The following is a 26,294-nucleotide window of genomic DNA, read 5'->3' on the forward strand; positions in this document are numbered from 1 at the left end:
GCCTCCTTATCCGCCAAGGCAAGAAGGAGTGCTGGGAGCGGTATGTGTCCACCATTGGACTCCATGTCACTCCATCGCAGGTCTGGGCCAAGATTCGACGGGTCTTCGGCTATCGGACCCCTGCCAGCGTCCCTGCGCTCTCACTGAATGGAGTTTGTACTGACTCCGACGTCATTGCAAACCGCTTAGCAGAGCATTTTGCTATGAGTTCCGCTTCTGCGAATTACCCCCAGGCCTTCCGCTCCATTAAAGAGCGGATGGAACGTTGGAGCCTTTCTTTTCGCACCAACGCTTCTGAACCCTACAACGCTCCATTCAGTGAGTGGGAATTTCAGAGTGCCCTTGCCGCTTGCCCTGATACCACTCCCGGGCCAGATCGCATCCACTGTCAGATGCTGAACCACCTTTCAGTGGACTGCAAGCGACGCCTCCTCGACCTTTACAACCGTCTCTGGGTCGAGGGTGAGTTTCCGTCGCAATGGCGGGAAAGTATTGTCATCCCCATTTTGAAACCTGGAAAGAACCCTCTGGAGGTGGACAGCTACCGTCCCATTAGTCTCACCAACGTTCTTTGCAAGTTGCTTGAACGGATGGTGAGCTGGCGCTTAAATTGGGTGCTGGAGTCTCGGGGCCTTCTGGCTCCGTCTCAGGGTGGGTTCCGTAAAGGCCGCTCCGCCACCGACAATCTGGTGAGCCTTGAGTCGGCCATCCGTACAGCCTTTGCCCGCCGTCAGCACCTGGTCGCTGTCTTTTTCGACATGCGGAAGGCGTACGATACGACATGGCGTCATCACATCCTTTCTACGCTTCATGGATGGGGTCTTCGGGGCCCTCTGCCGATCTTTATCAGAAATTTTCTGTCGTATCGTACCTTCCGCGTGCAAGTTGCGGCCTCGTATAGTTCCTCCCTCGTCCAGGAGAACGGGGTACCCCAGGGCTCTGTCCTCAGTGTCTGCCTGTTTTTAATTGCAATAAACGGTCTCGCTGCGGCAGTAGGAAATTCTGTCTCCGCTTCCCTGTATGCTGACGATTTCTGTCTTTACTGTAGTTCTATTAGCATTGCAGCAGCTGAACGTCAGCTACAGGGCGCAATCCGCAAGGCGCAGTCTTGGGCTGTAGCGCGTGGTTTTCAGTTTTCGGCTGCCAAGACCCGCGTTATGCATTTCTGCCGGCGCCGAACGGTCCATCCTGAGCCGCGGCTTTATCTTGCCGACGAACTTCTTGCTGTGGTGGAGACCCACAGGTTTTTGGGTGTCCTTTTTGATGCCCGGTTGACTTGGCTGCCTCATATCCGGCAGCTTAAACAAGCGTGTTGGCGGCATCTCAACGCCCTGCGTTGTTTGAGCCACACCCGCTGGGGCGCCGACCGATCTACCCTGTTGCGGCTCTACCAGGCGTTAATCCAGTCTCGCCTGGATTATGGGTGCCTAGCTTATGGCTCAGCATCCCCATCTGCGTTGCGGGTGCCGGACCCAATTCTCCACAGCGGGATACGCCTTGCCGCTGGTGCTTTCCGCACCAGCCCTGTGGACAGCGTCCTAGTGGAGGCAGGTGTACCTCCACTGCGGTTCCGACGCCAACGTTTGCTGGCCGCTTATGCTGCCCATGTTTTTAGCTTGCCCGGGCATCCAAATCATCGTGTCCTGTTCCCGCAGTCAGTCGTCCATCTGACAGACCGTCGGCCCCGGTCGGGTTGTCCGATCGCCGTACGCATCAAGGAGCTTCTCTGCGGGCTTGGGTTTTTCCCAGTTCCACCTCCTTTCCGGGCGCCTCTGCGTACACCCCCATGGTGTGTTCCTCGCCTTTGCCTTCGGCTCGACTTGGCACAGGGCTCGAAGGACTCGGTCCCTCCAGAGGCCTTCCGCCGCCGCTTTTATTCCATCCTGGCCACGTATCAGGGCCCTGGAATTGTTTACACCGACGGTTCGATGGTTGCTGGTCGTGTCGGGTATGCGCTAACTCTAGGGGACCATTCCGAACAACGGTCCTTGGCGGCTGGCTGCAGCGTTTACACTGCTGAGCTAGTCGCCATCTTTCGAGCCCTAGAGTATATCCGCTCCTGCTCAGGTGAGTCCTTCGTTATCTGTAGCGATTCCCTGAGCGGTTTACGAGCTCTCGACCAGTGTTTTCCTCGTTCTCGTCTGGTGATGGCTATCCATGAGCCCCTGCATACTCTTGCACGTTGCGGCCGCTCTGTGGTCTTTGTGTGGACCCCCGGTCATGTCGGTATCCCGGGCAATGAACATGTTGACCGCCTGGCGAAAGAGGCCACGAGTAAACGGTCTCTGGACGTTGGCCTCCCAGAGACTGATTTGCGGGTAGTCCTCCGCCGAAAAGTTTTTGCGCTTTGGGACGCTGAATGGCGCAATCGGATCATGCCCAATAAACTCCGTGCCATCAAGGAGACGACGACTGTGTGGCGGTCATCCCTGCGAACCAACCGCAGGGACTCTGTCGTCCTTTGTCGGCTCCGCATTGGCCACTCCAACCTGACACACAGTTATTTACTGCGCCGGGAGGACCCTCCTGTATGTCGCTGCGGGGCGGCTTTGACAGTGGCCCACATTTTGTTGGCCTGCCCCCTTTTAGCTGTGGTCAGGCAGACATTTGCGCTGCGTGATACGCTCCCTGCCCTCTTATGTGATGACCCTGGTATGGCTGACTTAGTTTTCCGTTTTATTCGGGCAGGGGGTTTTTATTATTCACTCTGAGTGTTTGTTCTGTTCTTTTGTGTTGATTCTGGCCATTGGCCTACGATTTTACGCTGAGTTTTTAATGTGTTCTCGGCGGTTGGCTTTTCCTTTTTATCTCTATGGTCGGCCAACCACTGTCACACTCTGTGTGATTTTAATTTGTTTCGTCTGATCTCTGTAGGAGTATTTCTTGTCCTGTGTCGTCTGACGTCTTTCCTGTTGTTCGTTTTTTATTCTCTTTGGGTGGTTTTACTTTTTTTTGGAAAAAGGGACCGATGACCGTCGCAGTCTGGTCCCTTTAATCCCCCCCAAACCAACCAACCAACCAACAATATGAGACTAGAATAGAAGGGAGAACCGACAGAGGTACTGAAGGTACCCTCCGCCACACACCGTCAGGTGGCTTGCGGAGTATGGATGTAGATGTAGGTTTAAAAAAATTACAAATCAACTAGGACTTGATGTTGCTCTTGACTAGTTCATACTTTTTTGGCTGAAGTGAAGAGCTGCCCTTCCGCTGCAACAATTGCTGCTTGGTTGTGGAGTGATAGCTATAAATCCAACTGTCATCACCAATGACAGCCTTTGAAAGAAAGTCTTCCAGACAATGCAACCTCTAACAGTCTTGAAGTAGTTGTAGCACTGACATCTTCGAATCCTCCTCTTGTTAAATTCTTCTGACAGTATGCTTACATGTTCCATTACTTAACCCCCAAAACATTGCAGAGATTTTTAATAGTCTGCCTACAATCTAGCAGAATCTGGTTCCTCACTTTCTGAACATTTTCTGGTGTGCTGCCAGTTGATGACCGATCCTCACAGTCGTCATGATCAGTCAGTGTTCGCCAATTTTTGAAATACTTATACGAGTATACTTATACTGTGTCTGATCTAAAAGATTAACTTCAAAAGCTTGCTTCAACATTTTTTGTTGCTCTGTGCAGTTTTTGCATGTTGACAACAAAACTGTATAGTGACATACTGCTCTTTCAGGCCAGCCATCATGATCTCAGGGAAACAGGACAACAACTAACCAAGCCACTCAGTTGACAGCCAGTTGCTATACTGATTCAAGAAGGATGCATGGGGAGATGCCTAGTGATATTTCTGTGTACTCACAACAGTTTGTGAAATAAATTCAAATTTCAGATTGTTTGGTTACCATGTTATATTTTGAACTCTGTTTAAATCCTTTTGATCAAGATATCTCCATTTGGGTGTAGTGTTTAATAATGATTGCAACAGTGTGTCTATTGTGTCTCAAATGCCATCATATTGTTATTTTATGTATATTCTTTATATCAATTTACATTCTTTATATCAGGCTCTAGGTATGGCCAGTGCAGAAGCTATCAGACACATTGCATTCCAACCAGCATGCCCAGAATTTAAAACTTGTATTTTGGAGGTCCAATTTTGTGTTGTGTCTGCATTTGAAGTGTGTTGGCAGTCCCCACATTTCCTCTTTGAAACTATTCCCTTTTCTGTAAAACTTCTTCTGGTTGTATTACTTTCTTGATTTTGTTGTACACATTGCTCACTTTCGTGGCATTGGAGCCATTAACTATGGCTGTTTGCTGCAGAATGCTGATTCTTATTCATTTCATCCTACATGTTTCGGTACCAAATATTTTTTTGTAGCACCTGCCTGTAATTCTGTATATCATCTTTATGATGAGCAGCAATCTGTTCTTTTCATAATATTGTAAATATATGCTTCTTAACTTTTTCTGCCTTGAATTCACACTTTGTGCAAGATTACTTATTAGTGGAGGAATCTCATTGACAAATAGTTTGTTTTGCAAAATGCAATAAATTCATTGAAAAAACCTAGACTACAAGTCTGTTACAAAAATACTGAGAAGGGTGCCTGCAATGTAGTACAGCTTTATAATTACATGTTTTACCATTAACTTTAATATAATGAAAGAAAAGTAGGAGGCTGCACTGAGCCACTTTATAAGCAAGTATGATTAACAGTTTAACTTGATAACACTATATAAATAAGCACGATAAGTTTGACTGCCACTGTATGGCTGACACTTCGTGTGCCTGTTAGCAGTACCCTTTAGTTTTACTAGTCCTTGTTTGCTATTGAACCCAAATACAGATTTCTCAGCACAAAATATTTAGTATGTGTATAAGCAATTTTAGTTTTAACACATCTGAGATGTACTCTCACAAATATTCGTTAGTTCTTAATGGAAAGTCAAGGTTGGAATATCAGCAATATTATTAAAAGGATAGAGTGTTACTAACCATAACAACAATGTGTTGAGTAGCAAACAAGCACTGTGAAAAGATTGTTACACATTGCGCTTTTAGTGAAAACCTCCTTCAGAAAACCCAAAAGCTTAATGTTTATCTGCATTTTTGTTGTGCCTATCTGCAACTAAACGTGTTATCTGAATGGTGAGTAGCAATCAAGTCTTTTCATAATATTGTTAATTTAGTAAGAGTGATAATAGTATTCAGAAGTAAATGCTGTTAACGGAAATTGGCTGTTTTAAAATACTTTCACAGATGTAATTAAGTTTCTTTAACTTTTGTAGCTAACATAAATGCTTCTAAAACTCATGGCACAACACAAACTATATTTCACAGACTAGTACCAGTATATTATGAAAAATCTATTAAGACTGAGCCCATTAAAAATTAACATAAGAGTGGATTTTAGAAGTAAAACCCTTCTCTCATTGATACCGGGTGAACATCAGTAGCAAAAAAATACTTTTGTTACCTTTTTATTAATGAAATTTCTGGGGCAAAGATTATTCTCTTCTGTTGGTTAAATTTATTAGAGCATCACAGAGATTAAGTTAAATGCCAATTCAGTGACACATTTTGCTGCTAACCCTTGCTTCCCTTTATTTTTCTTTTATAATAAAATAAATCTGATATCCTTTGCTTTTTGTCTTTTTGCAAAATCCAATTAGTTTTGTAATATTTATAATCTAATCAGAATAAATGTATCTTTGATTCTCAAGTAATGCACTTTAAAAATGGTTTTTATTTCTCTTTTTAAACTGGATAGTCATAACGTAACTAAAATTCTTCGTTTTAAATTTACTGCAATGACTAAAAAATAAAACAAATGATACGCCATGAAGAAATTATCTTAATGGGATGGAAATCAGTAGATGTGATGTACATGTACAGATTACATTTCAGAAAAATTGGATGATTTATTCAAGAGAAACAGCTTCACAAATTGAACATGTGCATTGGTCCACCTCTGGCCCTTATACAAGCAGGTATTCAGGTTGGCATTGATTGATAGAGTTGTTGGATATCCTACTGGGGGATATTATGCCAAATTCTGTCCAATTCACATGTTAGACCATCAGAATCCTGAACTGGTTGGAGGGCTCTGCCCATAATGTTCCAAATGTTCTTAATTGCAGAGAGATCCAGTGACCTCGCTGGCAAAGGTAGGGTTTGTCAAGGACAAAGACAAGCAGTAGAGACTGTCACCATGTCAGGTTAGGCATTATCTTGCTAAAAAGGGCAATAAAATGGGGCACTGAATATTGTCATCATCCCTCTGTGCTATAAGGGTGCTGGAGATGACAACCAGAGGGGTCTTGCTATGGTGAAATGGTAGCTCAGACCATATCGTCTGGTTGTCGGGCTGTACGACAGGTGTCACCAAACACGTCTTTGCTGGTTGTCAGGGCTCAATTCAAAGTGGGACTCATCAGTGAAGACAGTTCTTCTCCTGTCGATAAGTCTCCAGGCAGAAAGTGCCTGGCACACCTTCAGATGGGCTTGTTGGTGTTCAGAGGTCAGTGGCGGTTGGTGCAAGGGGTGCCATGAGCTCAGCCTCCTTTCTGTGAGCCGCCCTTCAATGGTCCTTGTGGTCACTGAAGCACCGGTTTTACGTTAGATTGGTGATAATAATGAATTTGGGGCTCTGAGTGCTACTATGATGATTGCTTGGTGCTCACATTCTGTTGTCTCTCTAGATCAACCTCTTCATTCTTGATATTATGTTCAGCAATGCTTTACCCATTCCTGCGAACATCGTCAAATAGTGGCATCCCTCCTATCCCAATGTAGAGCAATTTTCCATTTGTACGTCCCTTCTCATATGAAGACATCTGCATGTATTGTTGACACACTTGTCTGCAAGGCATAGTTACTGTCCAACTAAGTACACTGAATGAAATTCACAAAGACTTTATCCCCTGGTGTCAATATATCCTCTGTTTACTGTCCTTACCAGCTGTGCAGTGAAATTGTACTGCACCATCACTCATTCATGTATTGGCGGCCAAAGTTTACAGTTTCGCATTTTCTGTCAGTAATTGTATAAATATCAATTTTTTATCAGTTTGCATAACTCCTTTATGGTGCTTTTTCTTTCTTAGAGAGTGCAATCCTTCATTTCACTTAAAAAAGAACCTTTCAAACGATTAATTTTCTGAAACTTCATGGCAGATTAAAACTGTGTGCCCGACCGAGACTCTAACTCAGGACCTTTGCCTTTCGCGGGCAAGCGCTCTACCATCTGAGCTACCAAAGCACGACTCACGACTGGTACTCACAGCTTTACTTCTGCCAGTATCCGTCTCCTACCTTCCAAACTTTACAGAAGCTCTCTTGCGAACCTTGCAGAACTAGCACTCCTGAAAGAAAGGATACTGCGGAGACATGGCTTAGCCACAGCCTGGGGGATGTTTCCAGAATGAGATTTTCACTCTGCAGTGGAGTGTGCACTGATATGAAACTTCCTGGCAGATTAAAACTGTGTGCCCGACCGAGACTCGAACTTGGGAATTTTGCCTTTCGCGGGCAAGCGCTCTACCATCTGAGCTACCGAAGCACGACTCACGACCGGTACTCACAGCTTTACTTCTGCCAGTATCCGTCTCCTACCTTCCAAACTTTACAGAAGCTCTCCTGTGTTTCCAAAACCACTAGCAATACACCATGAAAGAATACAGATTCCAGCATGTTCTCATCCCTCAACTATACAAATCGTGCACCTTAACTCTTGTTCCACATAGCCCATAAACATATTTCTGTACCAGTAAATAATTACACAAGGCCATTAAATATATACTCACTACTAAAAATCTCCCCGCACCACATGAATTGTTAGGTGAATCCTAACTTTGTCAACATTGAAACTAAAAAGTAGATCCTCAAATATTTATCTTGGAAGAATAAGTGAAACAATATACACTCCTGGAAATGGAAAAAAGAACACATTGACACCGGTATGTCAGACCCACCATACTTGCTCCGGACACTGCGAGAGGGCTGTACAAGCAATGATCACACGCACGGCACAGCGGACACACCAGGAACCGCGGTGTTGGCCGTCGAATGGCGCTAGCTGCGCAGCATTTGTGCACCGCCGCCGTCAGTGTCAGCCAGTTTGCCGTGGCATACGGAGCTCCATCGCAGTCTTTAACACTGGTAGCATGCCGCGACAGCGTGGACGTGAACCGTACGTGAAGTTGACGGACTTTGAGCGAGGGCGTATAGTGGGCATGCGGGAGGCCGGGTGGACGTACCGCCGAATTGCTCAACACGTGGGGCGTGAGGTCTCCACAGTACATCGATGTTGTCGCCAGTGGTCGGCGGAAGGTGCACGTGCCCGTCGACCTGGGACCGGACCGCAGCGACGCACGGATGCATGCCAAGACCGTATTATCCTACGCAGTGCTGTAGGGGACTGCACCGCCACTTCCCAGCAAATTAGGGACACTGTTGCTCCTGGGGTATCGGCGAGGACCATTCGCAACTGTCTCCATGAAGCTGGGCTACGGTCCCGCACACCGTTGGGCCGTCTTCCGCTCACGCCCCAACATCGTGCAGCCCGCCTCCAGTGGTGTCGCGACAGGCGTGAATGGAGGGACGAATGGAGACGTGTCGTCTTCAGCGATGAGAGTCGCTTCTGCCTTGGTGCCAATGATGGTCGTATGCGTGTTTGGCGCCGTGCAGGTGAGCGCCACAATCAGGACTGCATACGACCGAGGCACACAGGGCCAACACCCGGCATCATGGTGTGGGGAGCGATCTCCTACACTGGCCGTACACCACTGGTGATCGTCGAGGGGACACTGAATAGTGCACGGTACATCCAAACCGTCATCGAACCCATCGTTCTACCATTCCTAGACCGGCAAGGGAACTTGCTGTTCCAACAGGACAATGCACGTCCGCATGTATCCCGTGCCACCCAACGTGCTCTAGAAGGTGTAAGTCAACTACCCTGGCCAGCAAGATCTCCGGATCTGTTCCCCATTGAGCATGTTTGGAACTGGATGAAGCGTCGTCTCACGCGGTCTGCACGTCCAGCACGAACGCTGGTCCAACTGAGGCGCCAGGTGGAAATGGCATGGCAAGCCGTTCCACAGGACTACATCCAGCATCTCTACGATCGTCTCCATGGGAGAATAGCAGCCTGCATTGCTGCGAAAGGTGGATATACACTGTACTAGTGCCGACATTGTGCATGCTCTGTTGCCTGTGTCTATGTGCCTGTGGTTCTGTCAGTGTGATCATGTGATGTATCTGACCCCAGGAATGTGTCAATAAAGTTTCCCCTTCCTGGGACAATGAATTCACGGTGTTCTTATTTCAATTTCCAGGAGTGTATATCATCAGTAGTCTCTTCCAATTATGACTTACCACACTCGACAGCTCTCTTCCGATAACTGTCTTACCTAAGGCTATCCCTTCACAACTTGAACCGACTTCTCATTTGGTTGAAATGGTGCTGCCTATCTAGACCATGTTGAAACAGATTGGAACCATTAATTTTGACCAGTGCAACTTGAATACACAATATTAACGTTCCACAATAATATTTATTTATTAGTTTGTTATGAACTGGCTTTTGGCCTCTTAGGGCATCATCAGATAACTTAAATCTAAACAGATAGTCCATACAACTTCAGTGAGAATTTATAGGTGTACGAAGATTGTTTTACAAATGTGTGTGACATTTTATGACTACATACACTGGTGTCCAAAATTAAAGCAACAAACCACTGTTTCCCCATACTGTGTCTAATTATGATACAATAATACAAACTGTCAACAGGTGTCTGTATGATCATGTTCTGCATGGACAACCACGCCAGCGATGATGTCAGGGCACCTGTCAAACGGTATAGTGTTCGCTGGGTAGTCCCACATCGAGAATCGCTGTATACACAGTCACAGATGATGCAGTATGGCACAGAGAAGACGCCTACCAAGCTTTGTGCGGTAGAGGGCCATGGAAAGAATGGAAACGGGGCAGTTGCAATTTGATGTAGCCTGATGGCTTAATGTAAATCGTCCTGTTATTTTTTGGATGTGGTGACAGTTTATAGAGATTTAAACTGTATACCAATGACCAGGGCAGGGCCGACAATGTGTAACATCAAAAAGGGAGATCTTTTATTTGGCTGTAAGGGCACAATGGTATGGCCTTAGTACTGCATGGCAACTGCCATCTGACTTCGCAACATCCACTGGATGTGTTGTGGCAAGGCAAATGGTGTACAGAACGCTTCGGCAGAGTGGCCTTTATTGTCAGAGACCTGCTGTATGTGTACTTTTGATTCATCTTCACTGAAGGGAACATCTAGAGTGGAGCCATCAACATGCCATCTGGATGTACGAACAGTGGGTCAGTGTTCTTTTCACATATGAGTCCCGATTTTGTCTGAACAGCGATTCTCAATGGATTCGCATTTGGAGGGAATGAGAAACACGATTTTGGAGCCCAACCATTGTGGAAAGAGATTGATATTGAGGGTGATCCCTAATGGTGTGAGCAGGGACTATGTTGATTACTCGAACACCTCTTCATGAAATTGCATGTTTAAATTGTCAAGGTTTAACTACTGTCAGGTATCTTGATGAGATCTTGGGACCTCATGTGTGGTTGTTGCGAGGTACTGTGGGCCCAGACTTTGTATTGCTGGACAATAATGCTCTACCTCATAGAGCATGCATGGTTGATGTTTTCTTGGAATGGAAGATATTGCAAGCATAGTGTGTCCTGCTCACTTCCCAATTTGAATCCCATAGACCATGTTGGATACACTAGGGACACAGGTTGCATCACGTGAGCATCCACCAATCACTCTCCAAGACATGTGAGCAGCAATGCAGGAAGAATGGGTGTTATTGCGCTAACATGAGATTGATGACATCATTCATAGCATGCCCTGTCTTTTGTCACGCCTGTATTGCGGGCAGAGGTGGTCACACCCCTTACTGAGTGCATAAATCATTTGTCAGAATATGTGTGTAAATCCGTTAAGTGGGGGGAGGGGGAGGGGGGGGGGGAGATTTTTTTCTACTGTTATGCATGTTGCAGTTGTTTATATTCTGTAATCTTTATATTGGTTTTACTTTGCTATCACCTGATTATACTGTTTTGTTGCAAAATAAATGCAATCTTGCAAGATTTCTGTTTGTTGCTTTAATTTTGGACTCCAGTGTAGATACAAAACACAAGCATAATATTATACTTAAAGAACCTCTGAACAAATATATTTATATTACAGTATTTTCAAATATTAAAATTATGTGACTGTATGAACCAAATGTGTTATACAAGTGAGTAATGGGACAGGCTACTATGTCATATAGACAAACTGGTGAATGTGATGAACAGGCCAGAAAAAAAGGGAGGAGGAGAGGATAAAGAAGTCCATGGAATGTGAGCACGGAACAGCTAGTTATGTTATAACTGTTCCATGTCTTATGTTCCATAGTATCTCCCCCCCCCCCCCCCCCCCCTCCTCTCTCCCAATGATCCACCCACCGTTCTTGAGCCTGTTCATCACATTCACCAGTCTGACATAGTAGCTTGTACCATTACTTACCTGCACAACATATTTGGCTTATACATTCACATAAATTTAATATTTGAATATACCGTAATATAAGATTTGTTTGTTCAGTCTCTTTAGGTATTACGTTCTGCTTGTGTTTCGTTTTGATACAGCCATAAAAAGTCACATATCTTTGTACAGCTATGAATTCTTGCTAAGTTATGTAGACTATCTGTTTAGTATTAAGTTATCTGATGAAGTTCATAACCAAGTATTAAATAAATGTTATTATGGAACTTCAATACTGTGTATTCAAGTTATTAATAAGTGCCACTATTCCTTTTAATGATTTAATATTGTTTTTGAAGCCCCTCAGTTACATTCTCAATGGCTACGTCGGATGATAGGTTGTAACCTCACTAGATTGTGGGGTGACAGGTTGTAGCGCTCCGCAGCAATTCCGCAGATGAGCATACTTCATCTTGATTTTATGACAGTTACAATACGGAACCGGACCTTGTTCAGATTACTGATTTGTTTGGATTAGCCAGAATTATGGTGACGAGTTTATAGAATGAAGTATACCAAGCAGATAAGTAGGTATACCATAGTAACAAATGGGAGTAAGTGTGGAAACAATGGCTCACTCTCACTCCCTGCCCTTGTTGTTGTGCATTGTTGAGACCTTTGTAGTGTCTGAGGTCAGTGCACTGCCAGTTGGCTCGCAAAGTGCTTGGTTATGTTAGCTATCAATTGCTGGCACACATAACAGTTGTATTGTACTTGTTCAGGTGTAGTGGTGTATGCATTTCCATTATGAGTAAACGGAAACATACATCGTTAACTCTCAAAGAAAAACTGAATGCTTTGAAGTGGATAGACAATGGTGAGAATGTATGTAAACTGGCAATGGAACTGGGTGTTGGTGAAGCAACCATTTGTAATTGGAAGAAGAACCGAGTGAAGCTTGAACAGTCCTGTGCAACGTCTTCTTGATAAACACTCAAAATTCGGCAGACTTTGAAACAGTCCCAGTACGATAAAGTAGATGAAGGTCTTTTCCTTTGGTTTACGCAGAAAAGAGAAAGGGGAACTCCTTTGAGTGGAGCACTGGTTCAGGAGAAGGCTGTTTACCTGAACAAGGTAATGAATGGTGATGAGTCTTTTAGTGTGAGTACGGATTGGTTGGACAGATTCAAAAGACGTCATGGAATCTGTCAGCTAACAATTACTATAGAGAAGCTTTCTTCTGACTGTGATGCAGCGAAGGAATACGTGGTGAGTTTGAAAAAATAAGAGTGTGAAAATATTCTCCTCAACAAATTTATAACGCTGACGAGACTGGCCTTAATTTTAGGGCATTGCCAAGAAAAACCCTGGCATTGAAAGCAGAAGACCATGTTCCTGGTTTTGAAATGTGCAAAGATTGTGTGACTTTATTAGCATGCAGCAACACTGCTGGTAATCACGAGCTGCCTTTAATGCTGATCAGCAAATCTGCTAGGCCCAGAGCTTTTAAAAACTGCAACATGAAGCCCTTGCCCATATGTTATCGCAACCAGAAAAAAGCATGGATGGATGGTAAGCTATTCAAAGAATGGTTTCACGGCTAGTTTGTTCCCTCTGTTCGACAGATTTCTGAGGAAAATCATTTGTTTCCCTGTGCAATCTTTTGATTGATAAAGCAGCATCTCACCACAGCACTGAGGAATTATGTGATGGAGAAATTGTGGCGAAGTTTTTGCCGCGGAAATGTTACACCACTGCTACAGCTGATGGACCAGGGCATACTGCAAACATTAAAACTGATTTACAGAAAACAATTTTTAAGAATGCTGATCCAAGATGATAGCATTCCTTTAGTGGACAAAAACAAAGACCAATGTGAAGGATGTTGTTTATTGGGCCACTGAGGCATGGCAGAATATTTCAGAAAATACTCTGAGAAAATCGTGGAGAAAGCTGTGGACATCTCTTGAATTTCAGGACAACCTAGTTGAAAAGGAAGAGGAAAATCTACTACAAATGATACAGACAATCCCTGGATATGAAGAAGCTAGTGAAGCAGGCGTAGATGACTGGATGGCAGCGGATGGGGCCTGTGTGGAGAAACTTACTTATGCTGATTTAGTTGCTGCTGTGGCTCAAGACCAGGAAGAAGTGGACTGCTGTGACAGAAGTGACAATGAGCCTGAAAGCGACAAAGGAGAACTGGTGCCACACAGTGACGCAGCAGAAGCCCTTGACCTCGCGCTACTTTATTTGGAGCAAAAGCCCACTGCTACACCCACTAATTTGATATTTATGAGATGATGGCACAACTATGCATCATATAACAGACTGTCTTCATTACGCCAAATAACAATGACTGAGTTTTTGTCATCTAAAAAATAGGGGTAAAATATCCACTGTATTTAGTAAGTTTGACAGCTTTTCTTTCACTGTTATGCATTGTTTAAACCTAAAGTTTCCTTGCCAATTTTTCTAATACATGTTTATTGTACTGTGTAAATTAAAGTAGTGTGCATGTATGGCAGTTTACCGCACAGTTTTCCATACTTAGACCAACATTTTTCATGTTCGGATTACCAGGGTTCGGATTAGCGGGACTATGCTATATTAGAAAACTTTAACTGGCATTCGTTTTTACATTTCCTTGGATATTAAAACTGTTCCTGGATAGTAATTTAATAAGCAAAAATGATTAAAAAAAGTGGTTGTGCATTTTCAATGTGGCTTAGCACAAGCTCCTGCTCTTCCACAACCTTGAGTAATTAATTCAGGAATTTCCGGGTTCCTTCACTTCATAGTGAACTTCAGTTTTTCAGAAAAAGGGAAATGAAGTATTTTGTAATTTGTTGTTTAATTTCCTCTGAAGAGTCTTAGTCAGATCTTTGCCTATCTTAACGAAGCAACTATGAATAATTGCTGAGGTAATTATTCTATATTATGTTACTTATACTACTGTCCGGTTAATTTTGTAATCCATTGGCTTTGTATGATAATTTTCATTTTGTTTGTTTTCTAATCAGGCTTGAAGATGAGTGCATGTAGTGGTTGACATTGGTTGCCTCATAATAATTGTAGTGACACAGATATATTACAGAAAATTGTATATTACTCTGAGATCATGTACTTCTCAATTGAACTATCGTAAGTTTCATGAAATCATCTCCAAGGGGGCATTTGGAACATTCCTCATGACTAGACCCTTGTTATGCCGTTCTCTTCTTGCAGCTACTCTCAGTAGGAGTTAGTTGATGACTTGTACTCTAATTACTACTTCTCCGTTCGGCTCCACCTGGCTCAGAGCCCAGTGTCCAAAAGAAAACTATCAATGTGGGTGCCCAGAAAGGCCAACTGGATGCTGCACTGCCTCTGACTATGTTTGAGCACTAAGAAAGCATCTAGAATACCTGTGGCTATAGGAATACACAGATACCCAATGACAGTAGTAAACTGCACTAAAAATTAGGCCGACAAAGATTATTGACTTCACAAGATAGCAGAGAGGGGCTACACCTCATTGTTGTTATTAAATTTTTATAGAGCAAGGTGAAGTATGTCTTTAGAAATAACAGAAAAAAATTAATAAAGTGTTTGTGTCCATCATCAGACTTTAAGGAGATGCTATCTCCAATTATCAACAAGCCTAAGTTGCTGAAGCACACGCAATAATCCTTGTTAACATCACATCATCAGTTTTTGTGATAAAAGATTCATTATTACAAGAGCAGCTAGTAACACCTGTCCTTCAACACTAACTTCCAGGAAGTTTGGAAAGGACATGTCACATGAAGCCAATAAATTATGTTAGTTGTTTCATCAATGGAATTTACGGATTACAATTTTTGTATGTATGTATTCAATGGTACAACTGACAAATTTCTTGTTTCAGAATCTTTAAAAGCTATATGTGAAGCTTTTATGGTCGCTGTTGAAGTTGCAAACTTACCACCCATACCATACATACAAGGAAAACTTGAACGCAAAAAAAGCAAAGTTTTGTCAACAAATTCAAGAGGGCACACATCGGGAATTTATTTAGATGTCTGCCAAATACCTCATATGACTCGGAATGTATCTGAAACCCAATTACTGGCTCTTAAGAATGTTGGTAAGTTAATTATGATCTTTCTGTTGAAGCTCATGTTAGTTTCCCTGAAGATAAATAGCTAATTTTCTAATTTTAAAGAACGGAATACAGTTATGTTTACATAAGAAATGGTTTGGGTAAGTGAATCTTTGTCACTGCTTTACATTTATGTAATTGTTACTTGGTTCTTATTAGAGGTAAAATATTGTGATTGACATACTCACTATGGGATAAGCATTTGAAAGAGGTATGTATATGTAGACAAATTTATCAATTATTAAATGGTAATTGATTAAATTCCCTATACTGAAGTAAGTAGAAATACAGTATCACTTAACTGCTAAAGTGTATATTCATAGGGATCAGGAGTAATCTGAAATTGAATGATTATTACTACAAAATTGCTCTTCTCTGGAAAATTATGTATCAAAGATTAATTCTGTCTGCAACAAGTTGAACTGCTTGAATTTTGAGTAGAAGACTAAGAGATTGCCTCCATTCTATTTCTTGGTGTACCTGACCAGTAAAAACTGATGATTAAGGGTTTGGAACATTTGAATATTCTAATTTCAGAAGATTCAATTAAGGCTAAGTTGCTTCAAGAGACAAGACAATGTTTGCTGTAAATCATTATCTGGTAATATCCTTCATGCAAAAGGAAGGCTCACCAGGGTGATGTACGTCATGTCCCCAACAGACCAAGATGATACAACTGTAATGAATATGGCCATTTACAATTTTTTGACAATATTATATTACGCACTTTATATAAAATACTACTTTTTTGCTTGAAAAGTAAAAAAATCTTAATTTTTGTGTTTGTTTACATACCAGTTGTGGTGACAACCCTTAATGAGTAGTGCATATTGAAACTGCCATGTAAATCAGCTAACTGTACTGCCAAGTGTTTGTTTTGTGCGGATACATTTATATATAAAACAGATATTGACCTTAATGAACATACACTATGACTAATTTGGGTATCATTGTTTATTGTTGATGCAGTATAGATGGAAAAATTTGGAAATTTGTGGTAAGATCTTATGGGACCAAACTGCTCATTGGTCCCTAAGCTTACACACTATTTAATCTAACTTTAACTTATGCTAAGGACAACACAAGTCCATGGGCGAGGGAGGACTCGAACCTCTGACAGGGGGAGCCGCACGGACTGTGACAAGATGCCTCAGACTGCGTGGCTACCCCCCGCGGCTCAGTATAGATGTATTCTAAATATACTGTCCCACTCTGTCATATCTGACACTACAAAAGACTCATACATACACTGTCATTCATCAGCATGTATCTGAAAGCACTGCTGTCAATAAACTTCTCTCAAGGCAGTGATCAGTTCAAGAGTTAGTGTACTCATTAACAATAATGTCCCTGCAGAAGGAATCACCTACACACATACTGATGTTCTTATAGGTAGTACTGAAGGAAAGAATTAAATAGAGGATACACTTTATGTCCAAAGATATGTACAAACACATTTTCAGTAAGGATATAGTAGAAATAAGAATTTAAATTTTATTATTTTGACAAAATAGACTTTTCTTATTTACTCTTTGTTGTGGTAACAATATTTATCAGTGTGTCTTTAATCCTTTGGGTCTCACTGGTTTGTGCCCCAAACCACCATTTTACTTATTTTGTTTTGAAGTATCAGTATGTGATTCCAGGTCATAGCAGCATTGGTGGTTTCATGCTAAAGGCACTAGTACTTCAAAACAAAATGAATGAAGTGGTGGTTTGAGGCAGAAACCACTGGGTCCCAAAGGGTTAATGACACAGTGATAAATATTGTTATCACAACAGCTCTTATAAATGGAATATACAAATTAGATTGACCATCAAATGGACCAATTGAAGCAAAGTCAGTATTGTTATCAAATGACAGTAATCCATGGCACAAGAGGCTGAGAAACTTACATTATGATGCAATGGAATTTCTTTGTAAAAGTTTAACCAAAGGTAGCCTGAGTTCAGACTTGTCTGCTACTTAAATTTTGAATTAAAAAAAGGAGGAGTGGATACAGTTTCCAGGCAACCTCAGTGAAATCAGTTAGAATAATTAATGCCTCCTGCACAAATATTTGTAAGAATAGTTTGCAGGATATGACCTGAGATGAAATTTATAATCAGTCAAATGCTAACATAAAATTTAATCTATTTCATGATAAATTCATATCATTATTTGAAAATAGCGTTTTGCATAAGCTAATCAGAAAGAACACTCAACAGTCGTGTAAAAAACCATGGATCACTAGCAGTTGAAGTATCGTGTGAAACGAATAGGGAAATGTATCTTTTGGCAAGAACAAGTAGGGATCATGCAGAAGTTGCACACAACAAAAACGTTTCACAGTTACTCAGGAAAATTATTAAAAAATCAAGGAATGTGCACAATATGTCAGGTATCAGTAATTACGACAACAGACTTAAGGCTATATGGAATGTTGTGAAGTGACAGACAGGACTATCGGTCAAAGAACAGGATAACATCACAACTGAAGCGAATGGAAGAGCTATATATGAGGAGTCACAGGTAGCAAATGTAATTAATAATCATTTCTTAAATATAGTAGAATGCATAGGGACAAACAGCAAGAGAAAAATCGTAGCAGCATGTTGAAAAAGTAACTCTGGTAAAATTCAGTCACATGAATGTATCTCCAGCTTCTCCTTCTGAAATTAAGAAAATTATATATTCTCTCAAAAATAAAAGCTCATTTGGTTTTGGTGTTTCCAGTAGAGCACTAAATATTTGTTTCCATATGATAAGCCTGGTCTTATCCTGAATATGTAATGCGTCACTAGCTCAAGGCATTTTTCCTGAGAGATCTGAACTGTGCTATTGTTAAAACTTTCTTTAAGAAAAATGATAAGAGACAAGTCAATAATTATCAGCCTGTTTCACTAATGACATAATTTTCCAAAATTTTTGAGAAGGTGATGTATTCTAGAGTACTATCTCACCTTAGCAACAATAATATCCTCAGCAAATCACTTTTTGGGTTCAGAAGATTGCTGTACTGAGAATGCCATTTACATACATGTTCACTCACCAGATTTTACAAGCATTAAATAATAAAATAGTTCTGGTTGGTATTTTTTACAATGTGTCAAAGGCATTTGACTATCTGAATCACAGTATTCTCCTAGATAAATTGAAGTTTTGTATGATTCCAATATAGTCTGGGGACATAATGCTGACTGGGGAGAAATCACGTATGGGGCTCCTCAAGGTTCAATCTTAGGTCAACTATTGTACCTCATATATGTAAATGATCTTCTGTCCAGTAGGTTTTCTGTGTATGGTCTCACCTCAGTAAAAAATTTCTGCAGTACTGCACCAATAATAAGTTTAAAAATTGGTGAGAAAATAATAAATAACTCCTAAAACAACTTAGTTCAGCCACATTTGCAGTTCAAATTATTGCAAATCCTTGGGAGAGAAATCAGTAAGTTGACTTACTTTGTCTGTTTTCATTCAATAATGCAATATGGAACAATATTCTGGGGTAACTCATCTTTAAGAAAGAAAGTCTTCATTGTGCAAAATCATGCTGCACGAATAATATGTTGTGCTCACCCCTGTAGACATCTGTAGAGCTGGATGGTCTGCCTATTGCTTCACAGCGTATTTATTCCTTTGTGACATTCAGTATAAATAATCTGCAACAGTTCAAAAGGAACAATAATGTTCATAATTACAATACCAGAAGGAAAAATGAATTCCTTACTCCACGTTAACATTATCTTCAGCACAAAAAGGGTACACAATACTGAAACAAAAATTTATGATCATTTACCCAGTGATATGAAATGTCTGGCAGATGACAAAGTAAAATTTGAAAAGAAACTGAAAAAGGTTCTCCTTGACAACTACCACTTCTATTCCATTGAAGAATTTCTATTATTTTAATGTATAAAAAGGTGGTCCTTAGGAATTGTTAATTCACATTGGTATATATATATATTTTTTCTTTTTGGAGGGAAAAAAATGTTCTGAATGTAACCACATGTACAAATGAATTTTCATTGTGAAAGTAAAATGACTCTTTCCACGTCATTACGATGTGTTGTGCAAAATGATCCATGGAACGTGAACCTAACTAACTCTTGCCACTGGGGTGAAAAACTGCCCCAAAAGGCAGAAGAATCAACAGTGATCAATGACATGAGGCAGCGGAAGGCAGTGGAAATCACTATGTTAAAGACACACACACTGTATCCATAGGAAAAAAGCCAACCATGAGAAAAAGATTGTGAAACCAATGAAAATGTAACGTACACTCCTGGAAATTGAAATAAGAACACCGTGAATTCGTTGTCCCAGGAAGGGGAAACTTTATTGACACATTCCTGGGGTCAGATACATCACATGATCACACTGACAGAACCACAGGCACATAGACACAGGCAACAGAGCATGCACAATGTCGGCACTAGTACAGTGTATATCCACCTTTCGCAGCAATGCAGGCTGCTATTCTCCCATGGAGACGATCGTAGAGATGCTGGATGTAGTCCTGTGGAACGGCTTGCCATGCCATTTCCACCTGGCGCCTCAGTTGGACCAGCGTTCGTGCTGGACGTGCAGACCGCGTGAGACGACGCTTCATCCAGTCCCAAACATGCTCAATGGGGGACAGATCCGGAGATCTTGCTGGCCAGGGTAGTTGACTTACACCTTCTAGAGCACATTGGGTGGCACGGGATACATGAGGACGTGCATTGTCCTGTTGGAACAGCAAGTTCCCTTGCCGGTCTAGGAATGGTAGAACGATGGGTTCGATGACGGTTTGGATGTACCGTGCACTATTCAGTGTCCCCTCGACGATCACCAGTGGTGTACGGCCAGTGTAGGAGATCGCTCCCCACACCATGATGCCGGGTGTTGGCCCTGTGTGCCTCGGTCTTATGCAGTCCTGATTGTGGCGCTCACCTGCACGGCGCCAAACACGCATACGACCATCATTGGCACCAAGGCAGAAGCGACTCTCATCGCTGAAGACGACACCATTTCCATTCGTCCCTCCATTCACGCCTGTCGCGACACCACTGGAGGCGGGCTGCACGATGTTGGGGCGTGAGCGGAAGACGGCCTAACGGTGTGCGGGACCGTAGCCCAGCTTCATGGAGACGGTTGCGAATGGTCCTCGCCGATACCCCAGGAGCAACAGTGTCCCTAATTTGCTGGGAAGTGGCGGTGCGGTCCCCTACGGCACTGCGTAGGATCCTACGGTCTTGGCGTGCATCCGTGCGTCGCTGCGGTCCGGTCCCAGGTCGACGGGCACGTGCACCTTCCGCCGACCACTGGCGACAACATCGATGTACTGTGGAGACCTCACGCCCCACGTGTTGAGCAATTCGGTGGTACGTCTACCCGGCCTCCCGCATGCCCACTATACGCCCTCGCTCAAAGTCCGTCAAGTGCACATACGGTTCACGTCCACGCTGGCGCGGCTTGCTACCAGTGTTAAAGACTGCGATGGAGCTCCGTATGCCACGGCAAACTGGCTGACACTGACTGCGGCGGTGCACAAATGCTGCGCAGCTAGCGCCATTCGACGGCCAACACCGCGGTTCCTGGTGTGTCCGCTGTGCCGTGCGTGTGATCATTGCTTGTACAACCCTCTCGCAGTGTCCGGAGCAAGTATGGTGGGTCTGACACACCGGTGTCAATGTGTTCTTTTTTCCATTTCCAGGAGTGTACTACAAGTCTGACTGTGGAATGTCAGGAGTTTGAATGTGGTAGGGAAAATCTAAAATGGAAATGTGAAGACTCAGTCTCAGTGACATGAAATGGAAAGAAGATAAGGATTTCTGGTCAGACAAATATAGAGTAATATCAGTAGCAGCAGAAAATGATACAACAGAAGTAGGATTTGTTATGGATAGGAAAGTAGGACAGAGAATGAGTTACTGCAAACAGTACTGTTATAGGGTTGTCCTCATTATAACTGACTACAAAAGAATGCCACCAACAGTACTTCAGATATAAATATACCGACGTCACAAATAGGAGATGAAGAACTAAAGAAAGATTATGGTAATACTGAATGGATGATTCAGAATGTAGTGGGAGGTATAACCTAATTGTGAGGGATTTGAATGCTGTAGTAGGGAAACGAATACAAGAAAGAGTTACAGGAGAATATGGGCATGTCAAGAAGGTCACAGTTCGTAGTAATAGACGGCAAATCATCAAGTAAAACTGAAGTGATATCAGGTGTTCCCCAGGGAAGCGTCCTGGGACCTCTGCTGTTCCTGATCTATATAAATGACCTAGGTGACAATCTGAGCAGTTCTCTTAGGTTGTTTGCAGATTATGCTGTAATTTACTGTCTAGTAAGGTCATCCGAAGACCAGTATCAGTTGCAAAGCGATTTAGAAAAGTTTGCTGTGTGGTGTGGCAGGTGGCAGTTGACGCTAAATAACGAAAAGTGTGAGGTGATCCACATGAGTTCGAAAAGAAATCTGTTGGAATTCGACTACTCGATAAATAGTACAATTCTCAAGGCTGTCAATTCAACTAAGTACCTGGGTGTTAAAATTGCGAACAACTTCAGTTGGAAAGACCACATAGATAATATTGTGGGGAAGGCAAGCCAAAGGTTGCATTTCATTGCAGGACACTTAGAAGATGCAACAAGTCCACTAAAGAGACAGCTTACACTACACTCGTTCGTCCTCTGTTAGAATATTGCTGCGTGGTGTGGGATCCTTACCAGGTGGGATTGACGGAGGACATCGAAAGGGTGCCAAAAAGGGCAGTTCGTTTTGTATTATCACGTAATAGGGGAGAGAGTGTGGCAGATATGATATGTGAGTTGGGATGGAAGTCATTAAAGCAAAGACTTTTTCATCGCGGCAAGATCTATTTACAAAATTTCAGTCACCAACTTTCTCTTCCGAATTCGAAAATATTTTGTTGAGCCCAACCTACACAGGTAGGAATGATCATCAAAATAAAATAAGAGAAATCAGAGCTCGAACAGAAAGGTTTAGGTGTTTGTTTTTGCCGCGCGCTGTTCGGGAGTGGAATGGTAGAGAGATAGTATGATTGTGGTGTGATGAACCCTTTGCCAAGCACTTAAATGTGAATTGCAGAGTAATCATGTAGATGTAGATGTAGAGAATAGACTAATTGAGTTCTGCAGTAAGTTTCAGTTAGTAATAGTAAATACTCTGTTCAAAAATCACAAGGAAGTGCCCTTGGAAAAGGCATGGAGATACAGGAAGGTTCCATTTGGTTTACATGATGGTCAGACAGAGATTCTGAAGTCAGATATTGTATTGTAAGGCATACTAAGGAGCAGATATAGACTTGGATCACAATTTAGTTTTGATGAAGAACAGGCTGAAGCTTAACCCTTCATTGCTGTCTTTTGATCTTGGTGATGAGAGTGACGTTGATTCACAAGGTGAGGTGGAAGAATGTGAAGGTGGTGCTGTAACAAAGTAAGATGATGAGGACACTGCTGAAGATGAAGAAAGAATAGACAATAAAAACAAGAAACTTCAATTCTGGAAGAGAGAAGACCACGTGGGTCAAAAAGAGACCTGGAAGAAGACATCGCATGGGATCTCACATCACCACCTTCCTGGAGTCACAGGAAATGCTAAGAATGCTAGAAGTGCTGTTGAATATTGGAATAATTTAGTCACTGACAACACAATCATCAAATACAGAAACCAATACATTGACACTAACACTATCACATGGATTGTTTCTCGAGAGAGAGAGAGAGAGAGAGAGAGAGAGAGAGAGAGGCGGGGGGGGGGGGGATCGACTGAACTAAGGTATTTTATTGACTTGTTTTACATAGAAGGTGGATACAGAGGAAATCATAAAATCTCCAGGAACTTTGGGGAACTGAAGGTGACAGCATTGAAAAATTCGAATTGGTTTACCAGAGCCCAATGGAAAGAATTCGACCAACTGGCTCCTGTTCGTGAAGTTCTTAGAAAATTCTAAAAAAAGGCCATTGTGAAGAGGATAACGTCACAATAGATGAAATGCTTCCAGGTTTTTGTGGTAGATATGTTTTTCGATGCATACTGTCAAAACCAAACAAATATGGATTAATACATTTTGCTCTTGTTGATGCTAATGTGATACACACAGTGAACATGGAGATCTGTGTTGGATTATAGGCTGCAGGTCCTTTCTGTGCCAGCAACAAGCCAAGTGAAATTGCCAAGAGAATGGCTAAACCTGTTGGTCACAATATCACTGCTGAAACTGGTTTTCTGGTTTTGACCTCTTCGACTATTTGAAGGCAAAAACGCTGTTGTACATTGGAACTGCCAGAAAAAAAGAAAAGACTACTGCTATTAGATTTTGTTGATGTGAAAGGGAAGAAACAATTCAGCAGTATGTTTGGCTTCAATGATGCGAATGTTTTGGTTTCCTAAAAACTGAGCCAGTACAAAAATGTAGCAGATTGGGGTTTTGTGACACTAGATATTAAGTGTCAGTGACACAGGGGAGCAAAGGTCATTATTTTGTCAGGGATAGCAGGAGGGAAAGTGACACAATGGAATGGGTTCTTTCCTTGGCTCAGAGGGTGAGGTGTTGGTGAAACATTGGTAGTTAACATTGGTAGTTACACTACCAGTCATTTATTAACACATAATACCCTTTAAACAAACAGAGTAATACATTGTGTTTTAACTCCTCAATTCCTCATGGCAGCGGTGCAGCGCGGAGTCGTAGCATGCAGATTGAAGTGACCACGGCTCATGTTGCAGTGGAGTGCCAGGTGACATATTCTTCCATTAAGTACCATACCTGTGACCCACTGCGACAGTGGTGCAGTCCCTTCCTTGTGAATTTGCTCTGTCCTGGAATCAAGCCAGTAACTCTCAGGTTTGGCATCTTCTGGCGGAGTTCATCAACCTCTAGGTTCACAGGTATCCCATTTGGTTAGGCCACAGTGCCTTTGTCCTCACCAGCCCATGGATAAGTACCACAGGAACTTCTCTCTGGCAACATATGGGATGGCATCTTCTGCATGGACCTAGTGACACGGTAGTGACATCACCTTCTGTCGAGCAGCGTAGCGGTTAAGTTATTGCAGTGAAGTATGACATCCACCGACTAACCATTGGTCATCTGTCCAGACAACGTTTCTTTGTCACTTTTCTATCCCCTCTAAGGACCACCTCATGCTCATTTCTTTGAGGTATTTATTCAGTGTTTTTGCAAATGTCACGAAGTTTATAGGGTGGTGACTGACTCTTCGGTCATTGATCTCTACTTCTCAAGTTGGGCAGAAATGTGAACAATATCAATACATGTGCCAGCTTTCCTCGTCTTACCTCTATGCTGGCGTGGTCAGGCATTTCCCTGTTGTCCTCCCCCTCTTTGCCAGATAAGTCATGCACGTGAGTTCAGTACGTTGACAGTTTCTGGAACATTGACCGCTGATGTGCAAACTGTACTGGTCGTTGTTCTCCTTGGAAACATTGCCCATCTGCTCAGTCGTTGATCTGTCGAAGTGCTGACTGCTGCTGCGTAAACTCCACTGGCCATTGACCTCTTTTTTTGACTACCCCCGCTTTTGAATATTGTGGCTTAAGGTCTCAAAGTCTGTAACATGTTCACTTAACGTATAATAAATCTTTACGGATTTTTCTGCCAGATTTCTGCTTTGAACAACCAAAGGTGACACATAATTATGATATGTAATTATTATACACCCTACACCCTACATCCCTCCCCCGTCCAGAAAAATTCGCCCTAGAATTTTCTCATATGTCCATCTACAATTGACTAACAAACAGGAAACAAAAACAAAGTGGAAACATTAGTCCATCAGGAAAATTACATTATACATTCAATCTATATTATATTGAAATACATCAGCATTAAGAAAAATCGAGCGAGGTGGTGCAGTGGTTAGCACACTGAACTCGCATTCGTTCAATCCCGTCTTAACAATTTTTTTTTTAAATGTTAAGGAAATTAAGTTGACGTCTCTTCATGTAAGAATAGATGATGAATGCAGCTAGCCGCTAACTTTGTGTAATGTCTTGTCTGTATAGACGTGTATCTGTTGCCTTTAAGATCCCTTCACCTTCACACATAAATCTATACAGTAAAGTAAGGGCCTCCCCTTTTTTCGGCTGATCCGTGATAAGACAGGCGAAAAGTTAGACTAATGGAGGATTATTAGTATTTTCTCTATTTTCATTCGCTCTCTCTCTCTCCTTTATCTATGTACAGTTTTTAATATAACATTTCATTACGTGAAATCAGCCAAATAGAATCTTTGGTGGAGCCCTTCGTCTTGGTATTCAGTGGCTGGCTTGCTGTAAGAGATCTTTACATTTATTATTACTGTTAAGCACTGCATTCAGTCGGGAGAATCAATCGTGTGGACAATTTGTTCCTTTTACGAAAGATTGCGAATTCCAGATGTGTACGAAGCCTTTTTGGATGATTTAACACAGACTCAGTGACTGCAGGCTCTCTTCGACACAGCTGAAACTTCCCCACTAATTACAGGGCCAACGTGATCATCAAATGATTTAGAAAAAAAACTCATTCGTTCATTCCCTCCAGAACAAAAAAGTCACAAACCTTAATTATGAAGGAAATTGTGTATTCAATCCATCTCCATTACATGTCCAGATCTCCGATGATTCCAAGTCTTAATTATTTTCCGTTTACAGTCTCTTTCTCTTCAAACAAACCGCTAGCGG

General features: G+C 42.3%; 1 protein-coding gene across 1 annotated transcript in view; it reads left to right on the forward strand.

The window, feature by feature from the left end:
- The window catches only part of LOC126177145 (phosphatidylinositide phosphatase SAC2), a 371,512-nt gene that overhangs the window by 309,945 nt on the left and 35,273 nt on the right, over positions 1-26,294 (forward strand). The window contains exon 14 of the mRNA XM_049924417.1: positions 15,378-15,596. Coding sequence (XP_049780374.1) covers positions 15,378-15,596 — 219 coding nt within the window. The remainder of the gene's footprint in view (positions 1-15,377; positions 15,597-26,294) is intronic.

Source organism: Schistocerca cancellata, chromosome 3, assembly GCF_023864275.1.
Source record: "Schistocerca cancellata isolate TAMUIC-IGC-003103 chromosome 3, iqSchCanc2.1, whole genome shotgun sequence".
Taxonomy (NCBI): Eukaryota; Metazoa; Arthropoda; class Insecta; order Orthoptera; family Acrididae; genus Schistocerca; species Schistocerca cancellata.